The sequence below is a fragment of the Eupeodes corollae genome, chromosome 1 (genome assembly GCF_945859685.1).
Source record: "Eupeodes corollae chromosome 1, idEupCoro1.1, whole genome shotgun sequence".
In the NCBI taxonomy this organism is placed as follows: domain Eukaryota; kingdom Metazoa; phylum Arthropoda; class Insecta; order Diptera; family Syrphidae; genus Eupeodes; species Eupeodes corollae.
This window is the reverse complement of record NC_079147.1, coordinates 251,083,541-251,110,159: the sequence shown is the minus strand read 5'-3', so window position 1 is coordinate 251,110,159 and position 26,619 is coordinate 251,083,541. Positions and strand designations below refer to the sequence as shown.

The 26,619-nt window shown below is 31.2% G+C and overlaps 2 protein-coding genes across 8 annotated transcripts in view; one reads left to right on the top strand and one right to left on the bottom strand.

The window, feature by feature from the left end:
- Positions 1-16,143, top strand: part of LOC129943296 (EH domain-binding protein 1) — a 120,273-nt gene extending 104,130 nt beyond the window's left edge. Inside the window, exons 6-13 of one of the 5 annotated variants that reach the window (XM_056052618.1) lie at positions 44-246; positions 314-849; positions 9,700-9,798; positions 10,124-10,489; positions 10,556-10,961; positions 15,095-15,191; positions 15,284-15,472; positions 15,587-16,143. In XM_056052618.1, coding sequence (XP_055908593.1) covers positions 44-246; positions 314-849; positions 9,700-9,798; positions 10,124-10,489; positions 10,556-10,961; positions 15,095-15,191; positions 15,284-15,472; positions 15,587-15,668 — 1,978 coding nt within the window. In that variant the 3' untranslated portion in view covers positions 15,669-16,143. Of the gene's footprint in view, positions 1-43; positions 247-313; positions 850-9,699; positions 9,799-10,123; positions 10,490-10,555; positions 10,962-15,094; positions 15,196-15,283; positions 15,473-15,586 lie in introns of those variants that run through there. The other 4 variants (XM_056052621.1, XM_056052619.1, XM_056052622.1 and 1 more) reach the window with 4 other exon arrangements.
- A 7,864-nt stretch (positions 16,144-24,007) lies between these two features.
- Positions 24,008-26,619, bottom strand: part of LOC129940164 (protein stum) — a 54,488-nt gene continuing 51,876 nt past the window's right edge. For all 3 annotated transcript variants that reach the window (XM_056048417.1, XM_056048419.1, XM_056048420.1), the window contains 4 exons: positions 26,482-26,581; positions 26,287-26,413; positions 25,827-26,021; positions 24,008-25,765 (listed from right to left, as the gene is read on the bottom strand). In XM_056048417.1, the coding sequence (XP_055904392.1) occupies positions 25,629-25,765; positions 25,827-26,021; positions 26,287-26,413; positions 26,482-26,581 (559 nt within the window). In that variant the 3' untranslated portion in view covers positions 24,008-25,628. The remainder of the gene's footprint in view (positions 25,766-25,826; positions 26,022-26,286; positions 26,414-26,481; positions 26,582-26,619) is intronic.

Below are 26,619 nucleotides of genomic sequence, written 5' to 3'. Positions count from 1 at the left end.
CTAACCATATTTTATTTATTTAATTTGATTGTTCTTTTTCCAGTGATATGTCCAAACTCTCTCCCCATGATGTAGTCGGCAACTGTCGAATGGCGTTCGATGCTGCCGAATCATTGGGTATTCCCCGTGTAATTGAGCCTCGCGACATGAGCATGTTGGCCGTTCCAGATAAATTGGCTGTTATGACGTACCTTCATCAATTGAGAGCTCATTTTACTGGAAAACAATTGCACATTGAACAAATTGGTATGAAATCATTCATCATCACGAAAAAACAAAACAAATGTCTGATCTCATCTTTTTTGTATTATAGGTTCGACTTGTGATGAATCGAGCTATGTCATTGGCAATTATAAATCTGATAATTTATCAAAGAACTTACTCAATTTAAGCCATTTAAAGTCACACCTTATGCATCAAGGTTCTCAGGATGATGAAAACGATAAACCTCCATTGTCACCGACATCGAAAAAAGACGTCAAGAATTTAATATTTTCTGGTTCCAAGAATCTACTTGGAAAAGTTTTATCACCTGCCAAAGATAGGAATTCTATAAATTCGCTTCAACAACATAATAACAATTCATCAGTTGGAGTTTTGAATAACAATAGTACTAGTACACCAAATGGTGGTGGGAACAGAGATAAACCAGCTCTAATGACGCGTCGTGAACTTACCGATCCATTTGGTAGCGACGAGGAAGACGAAGTTGAAAAGACTAATAAACAACAGAAAGACGAAAATAATGAAAGTCAAAACACGAATACGAATATGTCGTCGACGACGACAACCACAACAACAACGCAGGGTACCACTGTTACCACCGCTTTGGATCCAAATACAGCAAATGTAAGTAAAGCTTTGTAGGGAATATATACATATTTTTCATCATTTACTTTTGAAAATCTCATTTCGTGCAGTTTTATTTTAATTTTTTAATCATACTTTTATATTCTTGATAATAGAGTGAGTTTTAGTTGGTTTCTAGTTTCCTATACTTTAAAACCGCCCTTAGAATTTCTTGATTTTAGGACTTAGATAATAACCCCCTACTATTAGTTTTTGCTTTATTATGGGACATACTGTTTTCATTCTCAACACAAATCTAAACATTATGGGATCGTTTTCATTCTCATAGCTTCGCTTAAAATCATTACCTACTTATTTTAAAAACAAAAGATCATGGATCCATAATGCTTTAATCTTGGGTTAATCTTCACAATCACTTAAATATTCATTTCATACAGGTGGCAATATTTAATTACTATTTTTAATAAATAATGTTTACGCGCCTTAATTTGAGTTTAACTTTTGTTTTAATTCTTTGCCTTGCCAAAAAAGCTGTAAGTAAGAATTAAGGGGAAACAATGGAAGATTAGATGTAGTCCCTAATTTCGATTTGAAAAAAAAAAGAAACTTCTATGAATGGTATTGATAGTTTCTCCTGCTACTTTTGGCCATAGTTTAAGTAATCGGCATTACTTTTCTGTGACCACTGGACACGACTTAATACTTGATTGAAATAATAAATAAAACAAAGGACGAATAAACGCTGATTAATTATCATCTCAAGAAATATCTCAAAGATCGAAAGCTTCTTAATTACCGACAATACGGCTTTCGTAGCAATAGGTTCACTGGTTCTCATGGTTCATCTTAACGAATAGTGGAACAAATCTTTACATCGTTTTGAAGAAAGTAAGATTATTGCACTTGATATTTCAGAAGCCCTTTATATGGTTTGGTATCAGGCTCTCTTATCGAAAATGCGTGCTTTCGGGTTTTATGAATCACTCTTTCATTGGATTAGTAATTACCTTTCGGATCTTTCAATTCAAGTAGTATTGGATAGTTTAAATCTGAAGTCCATAAAATAAATGCTGGTGTGCCCCTGCTCTGTTCTATCTCCAACACTATTTTTCATTTTTATTAATGACTTCTGCAACATCTAATTTTTTGATTTTGATTTGATTCTTTATTTAGCTTCTGCTATTTTTTACAATCTTTAACTTAAAACTAATTTAAGGAATAAAAACTAATATTTTTAATTAAATATAATTCATTTTTACATATAATATCATATTTCTTTTAAAAACAATAAAATTATTTTCTGACTTTAAGTCAAAAGGCAAGTTATTAAATAATTTAAAACCTTTATGATACAATATATTCTGCGATCTACTTGTTGTAAAAAATGGTAGCCTGAAATCACCACCATTTCTTAAATTATGTGTTTGCACATTAGATACATAGACTATTTCATTATAAAGATAATTAGGTAACATATTATTTTTCATTTTGAAGATAAACATTAGTACATTCATTAATGTTCTTTGGTTGATGTTTAGCCATTTTAGAGTATCTAACATAAGTTGTATCGGTGTTAACCTATTACACATGAGAATACAGCGCATTCCCCTGTTTTGTAATTTTTGCAACCTTTCTGACATTTGTCTAGAACCCAAAAACAGTATTGTTGAACAATATTCAAAATGTGGTTTGATCATTACATTATAAATTTTAATTGCACAATTCATAGATACTTTACCTCTTATTCTTTGGAAAAATCCTATTTTCTTAGCAATTTTATTACATATATTGTTAATGTGATTTTCGAAACTTAATTTTTTATCAATAATAACTCCTAAATACTTCATTTCTTCAACCTTTTCAATTGCCACTTCATTAATAATAATATTTTGTACAGACTCTCCATTAATTATAATAGCTTTTGTTTTTGAAGTGTTAAGCTTTAATTTATTCATTTTAAAATAAGATTCAATGTTTTTTAAATCCGCATTCAGTTGATCGATACACTCCTCTGCAGATCTTCCAGACACATATAACAATGTATCATCCGCAAACAGCCTAGCCTTCGCATGTCTTAATACATTTTCCACGTCGTTTATGTAAATTATAAAAAGAAGTGTTCCCAACACCGCTCCTTGAGGTACACCCAGCGTTACATCCAAAACTTCTGATAAATTACTTGACACTTTGGTTCTCTGAGTTCTGTTTGATAAATAGCTTTTGAACCATTGTAGTTCCACTCCTTTAATACCATATCGATTCAGTTTTTTCAGCATAATATCTCGATCAATTGTCTCAAATGCCCTTTGTAGATCCAGAAAAACCGCAACAATAACTTTCTTGTCGTGAACATCGGTTTTCCATTGCGTAATTACCAGATTAAGTAATGCTTCACAACTGTGATTTTGCCTAAATCCAGACTGATAATCCGTTAAGAAATGATTGGCTTCCATATAATTCTGCAGCTGATTATGTACAACTTTTTCAAGAATTTTACTCTCCGTCATAAGCATGTTGACCGGCCGAAATTCAGCCGGATTAACAGTCCCCTTAACTTTTTCTATTGGCACTACAATTGATTCTTTCCAGGAACTAGGAAAAACACCACTACGAAGAGATTCGTTTATCATACTCAAAAAACAAGGTCCAATAATGTCCATAGTACACAACATCATTTTAGTTGACAAACCATTGAAGTCCCTTTTATTGTTCATGTTTTTCATTATTTGCGTTAAATCACTCATATTAATTCGCTTAAATTTAAAACTTATTTCTGGGTTTATATTTATTAAATTTTTATAATGTTCAAATGGTATTTTGTCATTTAATTCCAATACACTCTTAACAAAAAATGTATTCAGCTTATTAGCTATGTCAGACTTATTCTTAATCACTTCACTATCACAGATTATTTGTTCTATTTCACTATTCTCTTGATTAAGGACTAGATTTTTTATTGTTCTCCACATGGTTTTTTGATCCGTTGATTGATCAATCTTTCTAGCAATGAAATTATTTTTTGCCATTTGAAGTTCAGTCGCGTACCTGTTTCTATAGAGTCTATACATACTCCAGTCACCGGTGTTATTTGTCCAAACAGCTCTTTGATGCAGTTGGATTTTCATTTGCTTCATTCCCCCGATATTTAAACAAAAACACTTAACAGATGGTGTTAATTGCTAATAAATTATTCTTTCATTTTCAATTTTTAATTTACGTTGGAGCGTACGACAGCAGTTGTCTCTGCAATCATGGTTAACGTCAATGTCATTTAAATTAAGTTTATCTTTTGCTTTTTGGCAATTAACACACTTTCTATTTTCATTAACACAATCTTTAAACGAATGACCTTCCTCTCCGCACTTTGCACATACCTGGCAACTTTTTTTACAGTGAGTAGATGTATGATTGAATCCCCAACATTTAAAACATCTAAGTACAGATAAGCTTTCATAGACTGAGCACCTATCCCACTCAATATTTAATTTTCCTAAATTCATCACACTTTCAAAACTTTTACCGTCTAATTCAATTATTGCATTATAAAACCTCTTGTTTTTAAATGATTTATACACTTTGATGCACTTGACATTGTCACACATAACATTGTTTTGTTTTTTTATTGCTTCAATTATTTTGTCTCCTTCCATATTTTCACTCAATCCAGCAATTACTAATTTAGGGAGACGCATTTTCGGCAGATGCACATCATATTTGTCACTCATTTTCTCTTTCATTTCGTTTGCCAGTTTTGATCGCGCTTCATTATTTTCACATCGAATTGCAACCGCGCCGTCTTGCCTGTTTACCATTGCACTCACTCCTACATTTAGCTCCGATGGTTTAATTTTTTCTTTAATTTCATTCTTTGTTTTCTCACTTTCTTGCTTTGCCTTAGGCTTCAATACAACTGGTGCACTCACTCCCACTGACTTCTTTAATTGTTCAGCATATGAACCTTTGTTTTTATCACTGCCTTTTATTTCTTTCACAATATCAATTCTCATCTCCTTTACACTTTCAATTACTGTGCTGTTATTACTTGTCATCTTTTTCAGATCACTGCATATACTATCGCTTTGCTCTTTAAATGCTTTACTGTAGTCATTCACTTTTTTTAACTCTTCTACACTCTTTTCACACATGGTTTGGGTATTCATCATTTCGTTTATTCTTTTAGTATATCCCTCTTCAATAGCTTGCAATAAGCTCATAATCTCCCGTTTGTTATTGTCCAATGCACTTTCAAATTCGTTTTTGTATTCCCTTAAATATTCACTATTTTTTTCAACCGCCGACGACATATCTTTTAATGCGAAATCGACATTATGAATATACAAAATACAGTCCCCGCATATGAATCTTATGTTTTCGCAAGTCTCTAACGCGTTCGCGGTATACGAATCGAAACCACAACAACTCGCCGAGACGTGGAAAATTTTATTGCATACGCCCGCACATCTTATTCCCGTTTCTCCGCGAATGGCTTTTTTACATTTTCTGCAAGTATTTTCCATATTAAACAGCAACTTGAATCCACATTAAATTCAAAGTTTGTAAACTTTTGCTGTTAAATAAATTAAATCAGATTATTAGTTTTTTTTTTCCTTTAAATCACTCAGAACACTTGAAAACACGTCTATCTCTTACGGAATCTCTCTCTCTGTGATCTAATGCAATACATTGTTTCGCTGACGATAGTACTTTTAGCTTTTTATATTCGTTTTCAGACTCACATCCTTCTTCTTCGGATGGAGAACTGCAACGATTGATCTGATTCTGATCTGGCTGTTATCTACAAAACTTATATACGTCCAAAGTATATAACTCCCATCTCTTGGATAGTATTGAACGTAGAGCATTTAAATTGATAGGTGATAATATCATCATACGTTCATTTACTTCGCTTGAAGGTCGTCATGTTTCTTGTCTCTCCCTTATTACGTTATTTTAACGGCTTATGCTGTAGTGCCAGTTGCATTCCTCCCCTTAAACAGTTCAACCGTAATACTCGCGATTCTAAGAATGCTCTTCAGTATATCCTCGAGACCAACTTCGAATACAGAGATTCGTTCTTAAGCCGTACTTCGTGAATTTGGAATGCCTTACCACTCTCTGTCTTTCCTAGTCATTGCAATATTCAGGAATTCAAAACCATTGTGCACCGACATCTACTTTTAAACCCTCTCTCCTGTTCCTAGTGCTCGCACTGTGCCTCTGCATGATAAGGGTAGTAATATCTCCTTGAGTGTGTGGTTATTATAAAAAAAAGAATAGGTTGCGCAACGGTCCGTTGAAAACTAGGGCCTAGTGACTTACGACTCCCAACCATTCCTGTGTGCGAGTAATGTTATCATTCTACAACGGTCCGTTGAAAACTAGGGCCTAGTGACTTACGACTCCCAACCATTCCTGTGTGCGAGTAATGTTATCATTCTACAACGGTCCGTTGAAAACTAGGGCCTAGTGACTTACGACTCCCAACTATTCCTGTGTGCGAGTAATGTTACCAGTTAAGAAGAATCCAACCGGCGAATTTGAAAAGGCACTTTGCATGACAAGAATTACTCTAGGAGAATTTGTCAATTCCTCGCATGAGGCAGTACCCGTGAAAAACAAAAACTTTAGATGGCATAGGAAGCGATAGAACTCCAATTTATAAAGTAAAATAATAGAATATGCTTTTAGGTGTAGACTTTGATTCTTCATACGATATCGCTGTATATCGGTATCTATAGAGTAAGTAGATCCCAGTTAATCTTGTTAGTCGTTTGAATTCCGGTGCCAACCATTGTATAGCTTTTTTTAAATAATAAACGGGAACTCAAGGGGTTATTAATACCCTTAACATGTTTAAAGTTTAAACACATTGTGGCGGTGATCAAAGCTTGTTTTAGGGGCACCTGCCCAAAAATGAGAGTTATATTCAAATTTTGGACGAATGAATCCTTTGTAAATTACAGCCAGATCAGAAGGGGTGAAACATTTCTTGCACCGTCTGAGAAATTCTAAGCACTCAGCAGAATTTTTGGCAATATTGAATATGTGATTATTCCATAAGAGATGATCTGTGATATACATAACGAGTACTGAGTTTCCTGGATGCAAGTGCCGAACATGGATAGCGGCATTGGGCATTGGGGGTGGTTTACGCTTTATCGACAGGAGACAGCATTGAGTTTTCGAAGCATTAAATTCTAAACGGTTTTTGATTCCCCATTGAGCTTATGAGCTTATCAACCGCTGCCGTTTAAGTTCCACATCCGAAGGACAAGGATTAGAATCTAAAAACGAATATGAAAATCTGAGGGTACTGTCATTCGCGAAACAATTTAGTGGGTTAGAAGTTTCACACTTTTTGCTTTTGTTAGGAGCGTTTTTTTAAATTATGAGAAAAGATAATTAGTTTTTTTAAAGTTATGTTAAAATATTTTAAATAAAACACTAGTCAACAAAATTCAGTTTTTTTTTCTATTACGCAAACAAACAATAGTTTTCCAAAAGATTCGTTTGCCCGTTATTTGAATATCTCGCCTCCAAAGTTTTCACTGAAGTCAATTTGATGAAATATACCTCTGCAGACGTGAATTAAGTCAAAATTTCACGAATTGCCTTATTTCACTTTTGTAATTTTGTTAGGTGTACAGTCCCTGGCCATATTATTAGACGCGCTGCAGAATTTTTATAATTATTAGATTATACGCAATATTTTTAACGTTCCCGAATGGCGAACCATACATTTGTATGTTGTTGTTGTTCTTGACACACTTAAACAAAGTGAAATCAATTCAAATTGGTTTTGTTTCACCTTCAATAGTATGGTTTGCAATAAATGCAAAGAAACTTTCAACCTCGCACCTACCACAAATCAAGTAATGAGTTTCATACCTCACCGTAAAAATGAGTTGGTCTTATTTCTTAAAATAATTTTGACTTATTTCACTTTATCAAAGTACAATATGACCAGTTGCTGAAAACTATTCTTATTTCACTTTGTTATAGTGCAATTTTACTTGGCCTTATTTCACGGCACCAAACTTCTTTATCACAATGAAACGTCAAGCTTTTTATACTCCTTAATGTTTTCCATTTTTTGTGTTGCTAACTTTTATATATTAGTACTCCGAGTTTCGGACTCATTTCAGCGCATCATCAGCATCACTGCTGACCCAATATTTTGTTTGAAATCGGATGAGAAGATATAGGTTTGAAGTTATATTCCCACTACCAGCACCTATAGCATTGTCATCACTTTGTATGAAATGGCTTTCATACACAACCAATGTCCTCTAAACTCTTACACGTTTCATGAAGCTTGCACTGTTTCAACTTATATTGAAGTGATTTCGCCTTAAATACTATTCCGCAATAGTATAGCTCTGGCTCCAACTTTTTTCATTATACACTGCCTCTCATCTGAGTAGGTTCACAAATATTTTCACCACACTGATGATCTCCGTTCATATCTATTTGCAATGGCCCATCTTTTTTATATATGTAATGAAAGAGAATCATTATGTGCTTGTTTTGGAAGAAACAAATTTGTCTTAAAGCTTACTGTTATTCTCCCACGGTAGCTAAACTAAATAGGTTAAACGGATGAAATGGAATCAAACAATACAAATTCTTTAAATTCAAAGATTTATTTTACCCCTCTGTATTGTATGATTATTTAACAGAAGTTAATAATGAGTGTTGCCACCTCTTTTAATATTGTCTCGTAAATTTCAAGCGAAATTTCTAACTAGGCTCTTTTAATGGCTAAGATTAATGAATATTTGTCCTCGAATTGCCTCCCGGACTCGTATACTTTACGTAAGAGAAGTTCCCACACAGTCTCTATTATGTTTAGCTCAGGGAAGTATGGGGACCACACCAGCATCTCCACATTTTGACTCTCAATCCCCTGCCTTACTCTCCTCGCTGTATGGATAGGGACATTATCATGTTGGAATGTCCACGATATTGGTCCAAACAGGCCTTTTCAAGCACACCTTTATAAGAATTTCCATTCATTCTCGATGTAAGAAATTGGAGCTCCAAGGCTCCGTAGAAGGAAAAAGCTTCCCCAACCATAACACTACCTTCAGAGCTATGCAGCCGACTTAAATAATGCTCCTCTTTTCGAAAGTCATAAAACTTATCATTATTGCTGTCAGGGCCCTCTAAATTAAACTTATTCTTATCTGAAAAAATCACTTTTTGCCACTTTGACTTCCACGACGTGTATTTCTTACAGAATCGGAGACGAATTTCTTTCCTAGATTCGTTAAGTGGTGGTTTTATCTGATTTTATTTCTTTTCAAATGAAAAGCACTTTTAAAAAACGCATTTTACCGTAGCTAAACTGCAATTGACACCGTCATTTTCGCAAGTAACTGCTTACCAAATTTTGACTTCTTTTAATTTTCTTTGCTAGAAGTCGTTGGCTTAGGACTGATTCCCAAAATGCTTCCATATTGCCTTTTTCTTCCTCGCTTAAAGATTTTCCGCGACCCATTTGCACCTTGATTTCAGATGAGTGTCAGAAATAAAAAGCTAAACACAAAATTCTAGCGCCACTTTTAGATTTCTTTTCAATATACACATTTCAAAACCCTTAAGAAAAGTATAGTTTGATTGCTAGCCTTGTTGACTAGTGAGTTATTAGAGGTTGCAATTTTAGCTCTGTACAAAATTTAGATTTTTTATATTTTTAAATAGAAAGTACATTTTATTTAAAATATTTATTCCGCTACTATAAATTTTTAATTTCAATAATTTATTTTGAATTTGCTTTATTAATTTTGTTTTTTCTTATTATTTATGTTTTCCGTTTTTGTTGTGTGTTATGTTTTTCTGTTTCCAATTTGTTTTTGGAAAACAAAACAAAAATTAAACTTTCCGTAGAAACTTTTATCTCGACATAAGGAAATGAGTGAGAAAGCTAAGCTCATGATTGAAAGATTGAAAGTAACAACCCGTGAAAATGGCAAGAATGACACCAACGTAAGTAAAAACCATCATCACAGCGATAAAGTAAAAAAAAATATAAATATATAACCTAATATCTGTTTTTTTTTGGAAATTTAGTAAATTAAGTTAAATTTTAATTAAATTTGTTTTCTTAATTTAAATTCCTAAATCTTTTTTGCTTTGGAACATTTTTTATTTCTAACGTACGCATAATATCACTCACATAAAATCAAACTAAAATCAACATTGGCTTAATTGCATAGCATATAGCATCACACCGTAAAAAATACAATGCAGCTTAGAATAATTTATACAAATTTCATTTGTTAATAACATTTTTGTTGGGTTCTTATTGCAGGATGAACGACAACAACGTTTGCTGGAACATGCTCGTCGTCTTATAGCCGAGACACGTTCGAAAACAGTCAATGGCGAAAGTCCGACAACACCCACGAAACGTATTACTATATCGCCAACATCTTCGCCGGTGCGTATCAAGGATGAATTTTTGTTCTGTCAAAACGGTGGCAGTGGGGCTGGTTCCCCAAAAGCACCACTATCGCCAACAAAGAAAATCACACCTCCCCGGGACATATTCAAGTCATCGGAGGATAGCAGCTATAAGCTGAGCCCTAGTCATAGATTAAGCGAACGAAATGGTAATAGTCCGTTGCAATCGTTCAACTCGGTCCTCGATAGGATCTCACCAAAAAGTGAAAAGAGAGTGAGTTCTTTCCATAACCCTCATCATTTTGAAATGTATTAATGTGTTCTTTTGATTTATTTAAAGGTTGATAAACTTTCTTATATCGAATCGGAATTGGAAGCGCTGGAACGCGAACAAGAAGCCATCGATCAAAAAGCCAGCAATTTGGAGAAGAAACTGCGTGCAGTCATGGGTGGTAATCCAAGTAATGAAAATGCATTTCTTAAATTTTTACGTCGTCCTAGTGGTGGTAGTATTAGAATAAGACTTAACGAATATGACATAAGTGACGATGATCTTTCCGATGATGAATGTAAAAGTGACAACGATGAAAATTACGAAAATGAAAAAGAAAACAAACGTAATAGTTTTGATTTCAATCGAAATTCATCACGTTCATTTTTTAATAGTTGTGATAATCTAAAAGTTAGTGATATAGGAATTGGTAACAAATCAAAACGACGACGCTCAAGAAGTCGCAGCACATGCGGTCAGTAAAATTTTAAGCAAAAAAAACCTCAAAGTTTCTTTTTTCTTAAACCAAGTTTTTTTGATAAATGATTAAACAATTTTTTTGCTGAGTTGCGCTCGTAAACTAGGTTAATTTAATTTAACATACCTAATTGAATGGCTGACTGCATAACCATAATTTATTAGTAATTATGTATAAATAAGTAATTTGTCGATATACAGCTTCTTTAGAATATTTTCGTAGCGCCGCTTTTATTTATTCATTAAACAAAAGTAAAACTCTTAATTAATCTAATAAATATATTTCATCTTTACGATCCAAAGTTACCTATAAATATCTCATTTTATATTAATTTTAAACAAAACCTTTTTAATGCCAATACCAACTACTAACTATAAATTATAAATTAAGAAGAAATTTATCTGCTCTTTAAGAAGAATGAAAGTGACCTTAATAATTGAAACAGAAATACAAAAACCCAACTAAGACTGGTATTTACTTGCTTGTAAGAAAACTAACTAAAAATCATACTAAATCCTATACAAGGATTTAAAAACAATTGAGTTCAAAGTCGAATTTAAATCCAAAAAAAATTTAATAAAACAAAAACTTAAATCTATAAACTGTTTTAAATTGTGTCAAAAAGTTTGAATTTTAATCAGGCTAACTCAGAATTTCAATCTAGAAAATATCGTAATTAAAGAACGCATTTTTGGGTTTTGAATAATATGCAGGTGGCAATTTCATGTGTTCTATTGCCAAAACAGACATTTCTTGTAAGAACTTTTTAACATTTGTAGACATTTTACAAGCGAAAGAACGTCATTTTTTTAACCTTTCGAACCTAGCTGAGTTATATAATGTCCCACATGTTTGTATTTTTCTTAGAAAATGTACAGGTGTGTGTACTTACAGGGTCCGGCAAAAAGATCTCCCATATTTTCAAAGGCAACGACAAATAAATATACAATTTAACAGAAACATTTTTTAAATTCAATGCTATGCCATTTTACATTTAATAAAATAATTACTAAGTTTTAAACATTATATCCGTTAAATATTATTAATACATTTACTAAGCCTTTCCCGGAAGTTTTCCATTGCTCGTCCTTGCCTCCTTAAGTGCTTAGAAAGATGTTGGGCGATAAGTGTAGACTTGGCCCTAAAGAGAAAAATCACAAGGTGATAAATCGGGGGACCTTGGGGTGGCCAGGTAATGTCTGCTCGTAAAGAAAGAAGATGCCCTGGAAACCTCTCTCTCAAAATTGTTAGTGAACGCCGTGAAGTGTGTGCTGTGGCTCCATCTTATTGAAACAAGACTTCTTTGTGGTTCCTAGTAAAGTGATTTAAGTTTGCTTGGAGGAAGGTCTCAATAATGTGGCAGTAGCGATCTGCATTAACTGTCACTTTTTGCCCATTTTCTTCAAAAAAAAAAAATACGGACTTAACACACCAAATTTAGCAACAGCACACCAAACTGTCACATAAGGACTTTGAAGCTGTCGTTGATGAATTTTTTGAGGGTTTTCTATTGCCCAGTATCGTAAATTTTGTTTATTTACACTACCCGATAAATGGAAATGGGCCTCGTCAGACGAAATTAAAACAGCACCTACGGGAATGGTTTGAAGAATGTCTTCAAAATCATCATTATTTTTTAGGAATGTATATGAAGATGTCTGTGCAAAATTCGTCTTACACTCCTATCAGACAATCCAAGACAGCTGAATGTTTAATTGCTGAACGCCTTGGAGACTGGATAGTGGCACTTACACGTGCCACACTATCCGGCGTTGTTTCGGTTAAAGGTCGGCCAGACGATTTTCTTTTTAGCGCAAAGCCCGTTGCTCTATAGTTTGATAACCAAACTTGAATTGTTTTTCTATCTGGAAAAGGATCATGACGAATGCGATATGCTCGCTGAGTAATAATCGCAGAACCACCATTACGGATGTTCACCGTCCCACTCCGTTATGATTACTAAAAACGACATGTAGACCTCTATCTATCTATACCCGGAATACCATCTAATATATACAATTCCCCCGTCACAGTGTTAGTTGCCATACTCCTCCGATACGGCTTAACCAATTTCAATGACATTTTTCATATACATACATTCGGTAGGTCCGAGGATAATTTTGTACCTATTTTTAACATTCCTTAATGATATGGTTTAATTGCATCAAAATCGTAGACGGTACAACAATTTTACGATAGTATTCAGTGACGCTATGTACAATGAAGCATTGATTGCAATTGAGGATCCTTGCATTATCATTGCCAACTTACCAGTCATTTCGGTATACATTCACCAAATCAAAATGCATCTTATTTAATAAACACACGTGAACTACAATAGAATACTGTAGAAATGGTAGCGTTTGTCGCTCTCAATTTCCACTAATGAATAAAGAACAAAGAACCATTTGTGTCCATATCATGCCCGCAGTATCGGCAGGACAAGGTGGATTGTTTTTTTTGATGCACCAAGTGGAACTGGGAAAACATTCCTTATTTCGCCAATTTTCTGCTAAAATACGATCAGGTAATGGTATCGCATTGACTGTTGCATCATCTGGCCTGGAAACATTCGCTTGAGGTGTAGAACAGGACATTGAAAGATATACAAAACAATCACAGGCTATTTGGCGGCACTCTGTTACTTCTTTTAGGTGATTTCAGACAAACACTTAACGTTATTCCGCGTTTAACGCACACCGATGAAATCAACGCGTGCTTAAAATCATCGCCACTGTGGCGAATGTTGAAAAAGTACAACTGAGAGTAAATATGCGTGTTCAAATGCTTAGAGATCCATCGTCTGAAACATTCTCAAAACAAAAGTTACTACAAATGAAACTGCATGCATAAAATTATCGGTTGATTTCTGCTAGATTCTCTTCAAATATTAGACTTTCTCGCAAACAATTTTGTTTAGCGATGCGGCTAACTTTTGAATGAATCATTGACCAGATATTTCCCGATGTACACAGACAATATACAAATCATGAGTTACTGAAAGAAAGAGCAATTTCAGCAGCAAAAAATGTGGAAGCCATTATTCTAAATGGCAAATTCCGAGGTGAAAATATGTTATTACCGCGAATCCCTATTATACCCGCAGATGGCAATTCAATTTAAACGCCTCTATTTTCAATTAGATTGGCTTTGCAATGACTATCAATAAATCTCAAATCCAAACGATGTCTATCTACGGCTCAGATTTGAGCACCTTATGGACAATTATACGTTGCGTGCTCTTGAATGGGCAAACCATCCAGTTTGTTTGTATTAGGGAAAGATGGGATCACAAAAAATATTGTACACTCTGTTGGAATTGATTTTGTTTTTTTTTAAGAATTGTCATAACTAGCGATACCTACGTATATAATTTTAAAGAATTAAACAAATTTGTTTGGTGATTTGTTATTTTAATATTTTGGCACTGTTTACAGTGCTCTATACCTCTCCCCCACTTATATACTACATCCTTACACACTTACAATAAGTTATCTTATTCTAGCAAAATATTCTCTACAAATTATTTATATGACAAAACAACGTTTGTTGGGTCAGCTAGTTGTATCTATAAATACGGGAGGTTCTTTTGCCGGACCCTGTACAAATGTTGAGCAATTTTTGTAAGATCGAAAAATCAAGGGTCTGTTTCTTTTCAACCATCCACCCAAAGCAATATCATTAAAGCTAAGACTCTATACGAGCATTTCACTCTTTAAAGTTATTTTCCTTTCAAATCGATTGAAGCTTCTAAGTAGTGCAAGTACTTAAAAACCTTATAGTAAAATTTGTAAAGTTAAATTTAATTCTTGCAGTTCCTAAAATTATCCTGCAACCTGAATTTTTATGAGACGTTTGACATTCTTTTATAAATAACCAAAAAGATTAATATAATAATCCATAAATAAGTGCAAGTACATTAACAAAAACTAACTACATATAATTGTAATTACTCATTAACTTAAAAATACAACAAAAATAAGTTCAACCAAAGCTTCGCTTTGCTGCTGCAGATTTATTCACATTTACTAATCATTCAAATTTTTCCATAACGTTTTCTAATAACATAAATAAAAACAAATATGAATCATATCAATTATTAATTAAAAAAAATCAAATTTATTTTAAAGATACGGAAGAAACTGAAGAACAACTTTTGTCGCAGTGGTTTACTTTAGTAAATAAGAAAAACGCCTTACTTAGGCGGCAAATGCAACTTAATATTCTGTAAGTTTATTAAAAATATTTTTATTAACTATATCAACATTATATATTTATCATATAAATAAAACATATATTTCTCGTTTTGTATTAAATAGGGAGCAAGAAAGTGACTTAGAACTTAAGTATGCCCTTCTTAATCAAGAGCTGCGAGCAGCTCAATCTGTTGAAGATTGGCGTAAATCTGAAGCACAACGTGAAAAAGAAAGACTATTGCTTGAAGAATTGGTGGCTATTGTTGATAAACGTGATCAATTGGTGCAACGTCTTCATAATCAGGAAATTGCGTAAGTGTAAAAATTCCCTTTTCAGAAATAACACTTTCCGAAGTTTTCAAATTATTTAAATTAAAGGTTTCTGGAATCATTCTCGTTTTCATTTAAATTCTTCTTTTTTTTCAGAATCGAAGATGATCATGAAATTGAACGTGACCTGGAGCAAGTGGACATCAGTGGTGGCAAAGAAAAGTGTGTGATCCAATAAAATATTATATGTTTTAACAATCCAAACCACTCACGACTGCAAGGAACTACGTATATACTTATATGGAAATTTTATTTCTGCTTTCATTTTCTACTTCTCTTTAAAATTCTTTTGTAAAGAACAAACAAACAAAATAGTTTTATTAATAATAAATTAAAATGACAATGAGTTAACAATGTGAAGGTTATAAACCTTCATCAAGCTTTGAACAAAAAACCAGACAAAATCAGCGAATTTTAAGCACAATACTGATCATTATCTAACTTCAAATTCCTATAAAATAAAACCATAACCAAAAGAAAAAACTAAATTTTCATTTTGTTTTTGATAAATACTTTTCTTTATACATTTAAATGTGAGTTATGTGTAACTTTCATAAATAAATAAAATATTAAAATGAGGGATTGAAAAATGAAATGGTATGAATATAGTTTGGAAGAATAAATAAATGAAATGATAATAGAAAGAAAAAAAACACAAAAATGATTTAAGAAAAATTGGAATTAGGTATTGAAGTCATTGACAATTTTGACACAATAAAAAAATGATAATTCGAATTTGAAATTCATTACGTCCGTTAGTTATTTAAGAGAAAAAATAAAACCGAACACCAACAAAATAAATTATTACCAAAAATCAAAGACTAAAATAATTTAATCTCGTAAAGTCTTTGCAATAAAAACAAAAGATTTTTTTTTTTAAATTAAATATGTTGAATCATAATTTAGCCAATGCCATTTCTACTCAAAGAACCAGAATGAAATTTTGTGTGGTATTCAAATAATAACACCGGGTCAGGTTTTTAAGATCGATTCATCGATTGTAAAGTGTATTATTCAAATTGAGTTCTAAAGTTCTAAGTTGTGTTCAAAAAGCTTAAGTGCTCTGACATAACTATATCAATTTAAAACTTTCAAAATATTACCCAATCCGATGTCTATTTGAATCCAGGTAATGACAAACCTCCATAAAAGTATTACTACATGGTTTGAATGAGTGGAATAAAATAGGTAAAATGTTTTAGACCTGTGTTAATTTTGATCTTAGTTGGACTTAAATTTTATTTTAAAGCTTATAAGTACTGTGCTAGATGAACTTTTTTAATTCCACGTCCGACGTGCTTTTTGTAAAAAATGATACATTTTCGTATGGATATCATATTCATTGTAAAACAATGGGAAGTCGTAGTTTTTTTTGTATTCAACGGACGAAGCTTAACTGACTTTGTTTTTTGTGAATTTACTTTTTTACTCAAAAACAATTACGATAACAATGATATTCTATGATCAAGCTTGAAAAATATTGTTTTTTTTTAATCGATAACTTTAATCTAAATCATAAATCTGTCCATTTTGTTTCGAATTCATTTCTTCCGATCCTATTGCAATCCTTAACATTGAAAGTTGTTTGTTTTTTCATCTTTTCTTTTTCCTTGCAAATGTCAATTTTATTTCAAAAATAACTTCTTTTAGAGATTAAAAATATTTTTGTTAAGTTATGTAGTAGAAAAAAGAAACTATAGCTTTATTTTGTAAATTTTTTTCTTCGAAGAATTCTGTTCATTTCATAATTTGTATATGTACTTTTTCTTCAAACTCAATAATTTTAAAAGAAATTAATAAAAAAAAAACAAAATCTATATCACGAATCAATATTATTATAATGTATATTTATTTTAATGTAGTATTTTTTTGTTTGTGTACCTACTGTAATAGTTTTTATAGTTATTTTCTTTTTATTTTCTGTTTAAATTAAGTTTAGATGTTTATTAGTTATTTTTATAGAATAGATTTTGTTTGTATGTATTTAGTTTTATTTGCAATACGAAAATAAGTAGGTAGAATTTAAGTGATTTTTTTTCGATGTAAAACAAAATAAAACAAAAAAACATTAAATCCTGTGTAATTTAAATACAAAGAAAAAAAACAATAACGAATTATAAAAATTAAAACAAAAAACAATGTAATAATAATGATCAACTAATTTCTTTTTCTTTTTTTAATTTAATAAAATGATAATCTTGGTTCTATTTAAGAAAATAATGTTTTATTTATTATTTTTTTCCTTACCTAATTACGATATTTAAGGGATAAAGCTTTTATATTAACTTATTTGAGTCATAACAGCTAAAAAAGGAGCTAATAATTAGTCAGGTCCGTTAAAACCCGAAGAAATTCAATTTCACTTTTTCCCATCTGTCGCTCATGTTTAGAATTACGATCAAAAGTGAATTGAAATCACGTTACAATTTCGGACGATTTCGAAATTGCTTCGAACTAACGTCAGAGCTGAAGGATCATACATTTTTATTTTGTTTCTGAAGTAAAATGTTTGCTGTTGAGAAGATGGATGCAATATTATTTGCTATTTTAAGTGAAAAAAAGAAGGGAACTATGTTTTCTTGATTGCAACAAAATAATAAATAAAAATTAAATACATGTCTACTATTTATCAACATTTTTTTATTATTGAATACTTAAAAAACAAAAAGGAACTTCGGTTATTCAAATAATAAAAGAACAAAAAGGTACTTCGGGTACTTAAATAATAAAATAGAGATCCTTACAAGTTTAGTTTTCTAAATTAAGTTTCATCTCTTCTATTTCAAGACGCTTTTTCTTTATTTCGTTCTTCTCAGCATAAAGCCTTAAAGCTTCCGTTTTAAAACCTTTATGCTCAGCGTTTTGTTCTTTTAAAACATCGCAAAGTTTCTCAAATGCACTATAAGTTCTTTTTAGGCTAGTTTTAATAGGATATTTCAATGGATTAAGTCATATTTGTTGTAATCGTCTTCAAAGTAGCTTTTTGATCGTCCACGTATTTAAACATTTTATCTGGCCATTCTACATTTTTTCTTGGGTTTTGTGGTTCATGTTCTGATGAATCTTCTTCAATATAACAACTAAAATCGATTGTCGTGTTTTTGCGCTTCATTTTCAGCGCAAGAACTTCCGGGCGATTCAATATTTTGTGTGTTGTTTTCTTTTGGAGCTAGATCGCTAAAGGATCCACCAAAAGTTAAGGTTCCTTTGATGCAATCAATAGCACTGTAGACACCCGTAAGTTTTACAATTCCATCTTCTATGGCAGAAATTGGAAGAACATTATGTCTTACATTTTGCAAGGAAACGAAAAAAAAAAACGAACAAACTAATTGCAACTGTTTTATTTGAACGATAATTTACAGAAATAAAAAAATGTGATTTGAATGCGTTCAAAAAATGGAACAAACAGAAATACAGAAGATCCATTTTTATGTTCGAAAATCCAATTCATAACAACGAATTGTGGAACAAACAAATTCACTTTCGCAAAGTGTAATCACAATAAGTGAAATGCTGAACATGGGCATGTGTGTTTCGCGCAGAAGATGACTGGTTTCCGATGAAATCAATAAATTTCGCTCGAAATCTAACTATACTAAACGTTAAAATATGTGTATCACGTCACGTTTTCGATATATTACTTTTTAAAATTCGTAAAAACACATACATAAAAGGCTTTTAGAAACTATGTTAATCTATAAAGTAGCTATTTTTTTTAATTATATTAATGATGATTTTCCAAATCTATAATCCCTTTCTTAAATATTAACTTGAATTTTTATTTGTATTATACAAAATTTTCCAAAAATCTTGATAAAGTGGTAGATTTTACCTGTCTTACAAAAATCTAAAAGAAACGCGAAACAATTTGTGATAAAACGAATTTGAACAGAACAAAAGATAAACGGAATGAAAGTAATTTTAGTTTTTGTAACAAGTCAATGGTCTCATCAATTCTATCATATGAGGTTTTTGAAATATATTAAAAAAGTATAAAGGTTATGTGAAAAACTGAGAAAATAGTTAAACAAATATTCGTATTCGGAATATGTACTAAAAATTGACTCCACAACGTAATAAGAAAAAACGTATCTTTGTCAACCAATGATAGCTTCTAAAATTCCGAACGAACAAAAATTTTTCGGGTGAAATAATTTCTAAGAGCAACTCATAATACAGTTGAGTTAATAATTTTGTAGGTTTGATATATAAAAACTGTATCAAGATTTAAAATGTGGTGTTCAGACTTTGGCTCTCATTTCAATATGCAAAACTTGAGCTGACAAATAAAATAAAAAATAAATCCAAATTCCGACGATTGAAAAAGTTCTCATGGAAATTTCATTCTCGATAGCCATCATTATATTCCTACTGATATTTGAAGTTATCGCGCCCCGTTTTAATAATTGATACTTAAACTACATAATTAACAATTTTTCAACAATTATTGTAATTTCGAAGCTTTTTTTACTTTCATTAGGTTAAAAATATTATCACTTTCACTGTTCCACACAAACCAAACAACATTTTTCAAAGAATTATATTGCCTTGAATTGGAATAGACAACATTTTACTATTGGATCAGTGGTCTGTTTCACCAACTTACAAATTGTAAATTACAAGTGCTTTTTTAACAAATTTGTAGAAAAATTGAATTTTTCTGTTTTACGAGATAATTGTTTTACAAAATTGTAGTTGTAGATTACAAAGTTATTTTTTTTTGAAATTTCTTTTTGTTTGTAGTTGACAAATAGAAATTTGTAAAATATATATTTTTTTGTAAATTTTTATTACACCAAATCAAATATATTTACAATTTTGTTCAGTTTATGAAAATTTCTTACAATAGAAAGATGATGTGTAGATTTCATTACAATTTGTAATTTGCAATAAGAATATTGTCTCCAGTTTAAGAATGTCGTTGTAGGCATAGGAGCACTAATAGTGATCTAAGTGACCATTTCGTGCAACATATACGTAGACGAAAAAAAAAATGTATCGATCACGTATTAAGCTTGCAAGAAAAATTGTATGTTGGTTATTCATAGCTAAATCTGATCTCTGTCCGCCGACTTACAAATTTGTGAAACAAAATTATAGTTTACAAGTCTGGAAATCAAACGGTGAACAGCTTTTTTTTTGTAATTGGAAGTTCCAATTTCCCCTATTTTCTTACGAATTTGTTCGATTGAATTTTATAGTTTGTGAAACAGACAATCAGTTTACAAAATTGTAATTGCAGTTTACAATTACAAATTTGTGATTGTAATTGTTATTTGGTGAAATAGACCACAGGTTTTTAAAACATACTTCTTTGAAAACTACAAGGTTGTCCATTTAGCGGTTTCAAAGGTAAACATAAATAAAATACATATAAAATATTTGTTTTTCATGACATATCTTTTTTATTTTAAAGATTAAACGTTGACATTATGTGTAAAAAACTACATCATCACGTGAATTGTTGCAAGCATTGATCCTTTTGAGGTAATTTTCGACTACTTTTTGACACCTATCGAGCGGTATCTCAGCAATAACTTGACGAAAGTTAGTTTTTAAATGTCAGGAGTTAAAGGCACATATATCTTCATAAACACGGTCTTCCGCGTAGTCCCACAAAAAAGTCCAGCGGTTTCAAATCGCATAATCTTGGTGTCCAGTTGATATCGAGAAATTACGCGGTCAGGAAATATCTCTTGCAATAAAGCCATAATGGCTCATATTCTCCAAGTCGTATTCTTCAATAGCAGCCAAACCATAACGCTCCGAATTGAGGTTGACAGTCGTTCCATCGTTGTTTTTCGAAGAAGTAAGGTGTAATCACACTTCCCGGTGCAAAAAGGCTTCTCTTCAATTACTTGAGAACATCAAATATGATAATTTTGTTTATTAATATACTCACCGAGTGAGAAATGTGCTTCGTCACTAAAGAAAATAAATCGCCGTCCACGTCAATTTCAAGCACTTACTCGACGTATCTACGAGGATGTTGTGAATGGTGAGCTGGCTTCAGTTGCTGTATGAGCTGAACTTTATATGCACGATGTAGGTGTAGATCGAAATGCAAAATACGACATAATGTGCCGTAAGACAGTCCTAATTCAATAACACTTTTACTACAGAAGTGGTACAAGCGAAACGATGATGCACAGGCCTTACGATATCTGTATGTCTTTTCAAATTTCTTCAAAATTGTGCCAGTTACTTGTGTTGTTGGACGATTATGTAAACCATAATCTCCTCTTACTCGTAAAGCACGATATGTGGCCGTCGCAGAATCAACATTTTTGTAGTAGGGTTTAACAATTTGTATACGTTGTGCGATAGCTAAGCGATCCACTTTCGTAAATATCAGACTTTAAACTGGAAAAAAAAATTAGTTGAACAACTTAGTTTGACATATGTACATATGTCGAATTCCAATTCGAAACTAAAATGTATAACCCGTTAGGACTGTCTCAAAATGTTTGAAAGATTTGGAATTGTAGTTTTTGGTCAGCAAAATTTTGACAACTCTAAATTCGAAGAATTTGACAGCAAACATTTTAAAAAGAATCTGAGATCCGACCCTCACTGATAACTTGCCATCCCGTCTGTGGGTTTGTTTTACTTAAAACATTAACAAAATATACATACATTTTTTTTTTAGATAAATAATTTCATATTATATATAAAATAGTTTAATTTCAAAATCTATTTTTGTTAACTAAATTTTTAGTCGAAACCCAATTTTTACCAATTTAAGTAGCATTTCTTTTATAAAAAAATGCAGATTTAATTTTCCTAAAATTTTTACCAATTTTGCGTGCTATTTTGTGTAGGTTTTAATTCTTATGAAAAAAATGACTGTTTGATTTTTATTAAAATTTTACTGAATGTCGAAATATTTTGAAGTTAGTTTGAAGACAACACTTTTTAATTTTTGAAAATTTATCTAAGTCGAAAATCAATTTTTACGAACTTTTAGTAATGTTTTTTTAGGTTTTTATTTTGTGTAGGTTTTATATTATTTTTCTCAAAATCTTACCAGATTTCAAAAAAGTCGTTTTTCTCTGTATGCAATTATTTTGGCTATGAAAAAGCGACAATTATTTTTTTTATTTCATTTTTTTTTTCCTCAAAATTATATAACGTTAGAATATATATAATATAACATTTAATTGAAGTCGCTAACAATAGTTTTGTCGTGCGATTTGTTGGGTTAGCCAAAAAAAGTGCATTATTATCTGTATAACAACATTTTTTTTTTATTATCTGAACTGGTTTTTGAAATATGGACGACAAAAAACTTCCCAAAATCAAGGACGTATGAATGTACGTGCACTCGCACATACAAACATGTCTCCAAAAATCTTTTTATTTGGACCTAAGGACCTTGAAACGTCAAAATTTTCAATTTGACAAATCGGACCCATCACAAGAACTTCCTATGGGAATTTAAAAATCCATATTAGTTGTGTGTTGCGTTCGTCCGTACAACCGTACGTTTTTTCGTCGTCCATAGCTCAAGAACCAGAAAAGATATTGACTTCAAATAAATGTTGTTATTGCAGATATTAATGCAGAAAGATACAAAAAGGGATTTCAAGAAAATTGAGTGGGTGGTTTTTTTTACCATAGCAGTCAAAAAAAGGGTGAACATTTTGGTTAACTGTACATATCTCACGAATCAAAAACGCTAGAGACTTGAATTAAATTTTTTTTTAATATATTGTAACATGATACCAAACAAGTATATTTTTTGAAAAAAAAAAATTATAAACCAAAAAAGCTGAAAAAAATTTGTCACCTCGAAAATTTTACGAATAAAAAATGATTTTGTCTTCAAAACAATTTCGTGCAACGAAAACAAAAAAACTTCTGGTAAATTTTTAAGAATTAACAGTTTTCTTTACAAACAATTAAAAATCTAAAAAATAATTAACAAAAGTAGGTAAGAATTGATTTTCAATAGGCCGCCGTTCATACAAAAATAAAATCTACAAAAAACAGTACGATCATATCGTAAAAATGATGTTCGGTTCTCGATATCTCGTGAAAAATGGAAGATATTGACATTTAATTCAATTATTCAATTTGCATTTGTTTATATAAGAAATAAAAACTTTTAAGAAATCCTACAAATGTTGCTAAAAATTGGATAACGACTAAAAAAACTCCTTAATAAAAATAGATTTTGAAATCAAACTTTTTCATCATATACAAACATTTTTCATTTTCTAAGAATGATTTAACTGACAACTTTTTTAGAAAAATACGAAAACCTACAAACCTTTTAGTCAAGACAAATCGACAGACAGGTTGGGAAGTTATCAGTGAAGGTCGCGTCCCAGCTTATTTTGAAAAATAAATTTAAAAAAATACATACTAAATGAATTTACATAGACTACGTCTTTTTTTACTTACAATTATTTTACTTTTAGAGTTGTGTTTATCTCAACAATTGTATGCAGTTGACGTTGTTAAACATTTAGCTACAAGTTCTTTAAAATAAAAAAGAATAACACTTACGACTTGTGTATTAAAATTGATTACATTTTTATTCTTATTATTTATATTTTTTTATTTACAAAAAATCTTACAACAAATTAACAATTTATTCGTCTTTCAATTGTTTTCTTTTTTTTTCAACGAAAAATCTAAAAATAAGTACAAAAATTATGTATTTATGTATATACTTTTGTTTGCATTTAGTCAATATACATACATAGATATAGCTATCTTAAATAATAGGTATTCGCCCAGGTCTATAGGAAGCCATCTAAAAAAATGTTATCTGTTTTTTTGTTCTCTTAACTTTATCATCGTAAGTTTAAAAATTTTTAAATATAAGGGAAGCTTATTTGAAATAGTGTTTAAAAATATTCGACTTATTTACAAAGGAAGCTTAGTTACATTAAAGCATATATGGAAAACTTTTTCTTTCTTAATTTTTTTCTTAAATTAAGTAATTTTTAATTTATGTACAATTTTTCAATATCTTTTAATAAATTTTCAACACACATCATTAAAGAAAGGATGAAGGATAATAGAATTTGTTATTCATTTTTTAGTGAATTTAGATTAATAGACTTTGGTCACATGAAAATCATTTCTTATTTTTATGAATCGGAAAGGGCAAAGTTTCAAGTCATTTGCTTATTTATGAGATTTTATTTGGCCTGACTTAGGACAAAATAAATGAACAAAGTTGTAAATGATTCCTTAGAAGAAAAGGTCAATAGTAACAGAGATTTTGATTTTCGAAAATAGGCTTAGAGTTAAGTGAGTTTAGGAAAATAAGTTCTCACAAGAATTTGTCCATAAATAATTTTAATGAAACTTTTATTGTCCAGATCTTATTTTCCTTAAGTAATGATGATAATAATGAACTATTTAATTTAAGGCACTTGCACGTGAAAAGAAAGTGAAATAATAGTTTTTTTTTTAATGATCTAAAAGCTGGATTTGTTTCAAACTAGACTCGAGTAATATAAATATTCATACCATCAATATTTTTTTAAAAGGGAGTTTAAAGTAAAAATGAGAAGAATTTATAAGCTTTAATCAAAATCCCCAGTGTTCCCGATTGTAGTGTTTTTTTTTTTTGTATTAGTTAGAGCTGAGAGTTTTGTAAGTTTTATAACAGACTCAACTCCAAAAGAAGTCGTTAACTTCATGAAATATGAATAATAAGAAATCTTTATAACTAATTCTTGAAGTAATGCAAATTTAAATCTGAATACTTTAATATCACGGTTGAATTAAATTTGACAAATAACTGAATATAACTTTAAGTTTGAATTCCTTTGAATCGATTGACATAAAAAAGATTGCATTCAATTTTCGTCCAAATTGATTGCATTCATTTTCCGTTTTAATCATTTGACTGCAATTATTTGACATACAAGATTTTGCGATTATTTAAATGCAATTAATTGATTGCAATTTTTTGTTTCAAAGTGAATTCAGTGAATTCAATCTTTAAATCGATTTCGTAAAAGATTTCATTCAAAAAAGATTGCATTCTTGAAAAAAAAACTTGACAAATAGATTGTTTTTGCATTTTGGTAAGTAGGTTAATTTAGAATTGATATATGTAGAAAAGCTTTTATGTTTTTTTAGTAAATTAAACCAAATGTTTTATCCTTGCAATTTAAGCTTTTGCCGCTTCAACATCAGTTGCAGTAGCATTAGCAGCAGCTGTAATTGCAGCTGCAGCAGCCATCTCAGCTTGTCGTTTTTCTTCTTCTTCTTCAAGTTTTTCAACTTTTCTAATTTTATTCAATTTTCCTAAAAAGAAAAAACCATATAAACAAAGATGACCAAATATTTTTTTTTCTTTTTAACTTACTTGCAGTTTTAAGCATTATAGTACCCCACCAAATGGACCATCCCCAACCAACAAAACAGAAGAGCACACAAAAGAGTTGAGCCACTGCTACAATGCAATTGATAATGAGAGATCCAAAACGAGCCTTGGCACTATCGTACATGCTAAAGCGAGGAATTCCGACGCAAATGCAAAAGAATCCTGAAAGCAGAGTTCCTGCAAACGAAAAAGAACGTTAAATTTCAAATAAATTGTTCGGGTGTGTTATTTCGAATAAAAATTCCTTAAAAAAATAGACATAGTAAGTACTCTGCAAAATATTGGCTTAAAAAAGTTCATAACATTTTTTTCTGGAATTGGTTACAAATTGCAAGAAAAATTGCTGAGCTATTGATGATATAAAAGACATTTTCGAGGGAAGTAAATATTTCGGGGGAAACTTAATTTCTCTAAAGAATTGTAAAAGAGCTCAAAGATTTACCTAATCCTGGAAAAAGAGTATTACAAATTGCACAGAACCAAGCCAGATACAGAGGCATAACTGGAATTGCACCTTTCATCTTTGAGTTGAACTCAACCAAGTCCACGTGAAGTTTTCGACGTGTTTCCTGAAAGACGCACATTATTAAAAACATTCTTTTAAAAAAAAATAAATGGAAAAATTATCAAATTGAACCTCTGGAGGTCCTTGTTTCATGCTTGGTCGTCTGCTTTCGCTTGCAGTTTGTTTCTTTTTGCAGCAATTAAGCTTTTGGAAAAACCTCGAGCAACAGCCACTGTAAACGAAACATTGTTGGAAACTTGACAAAAACGA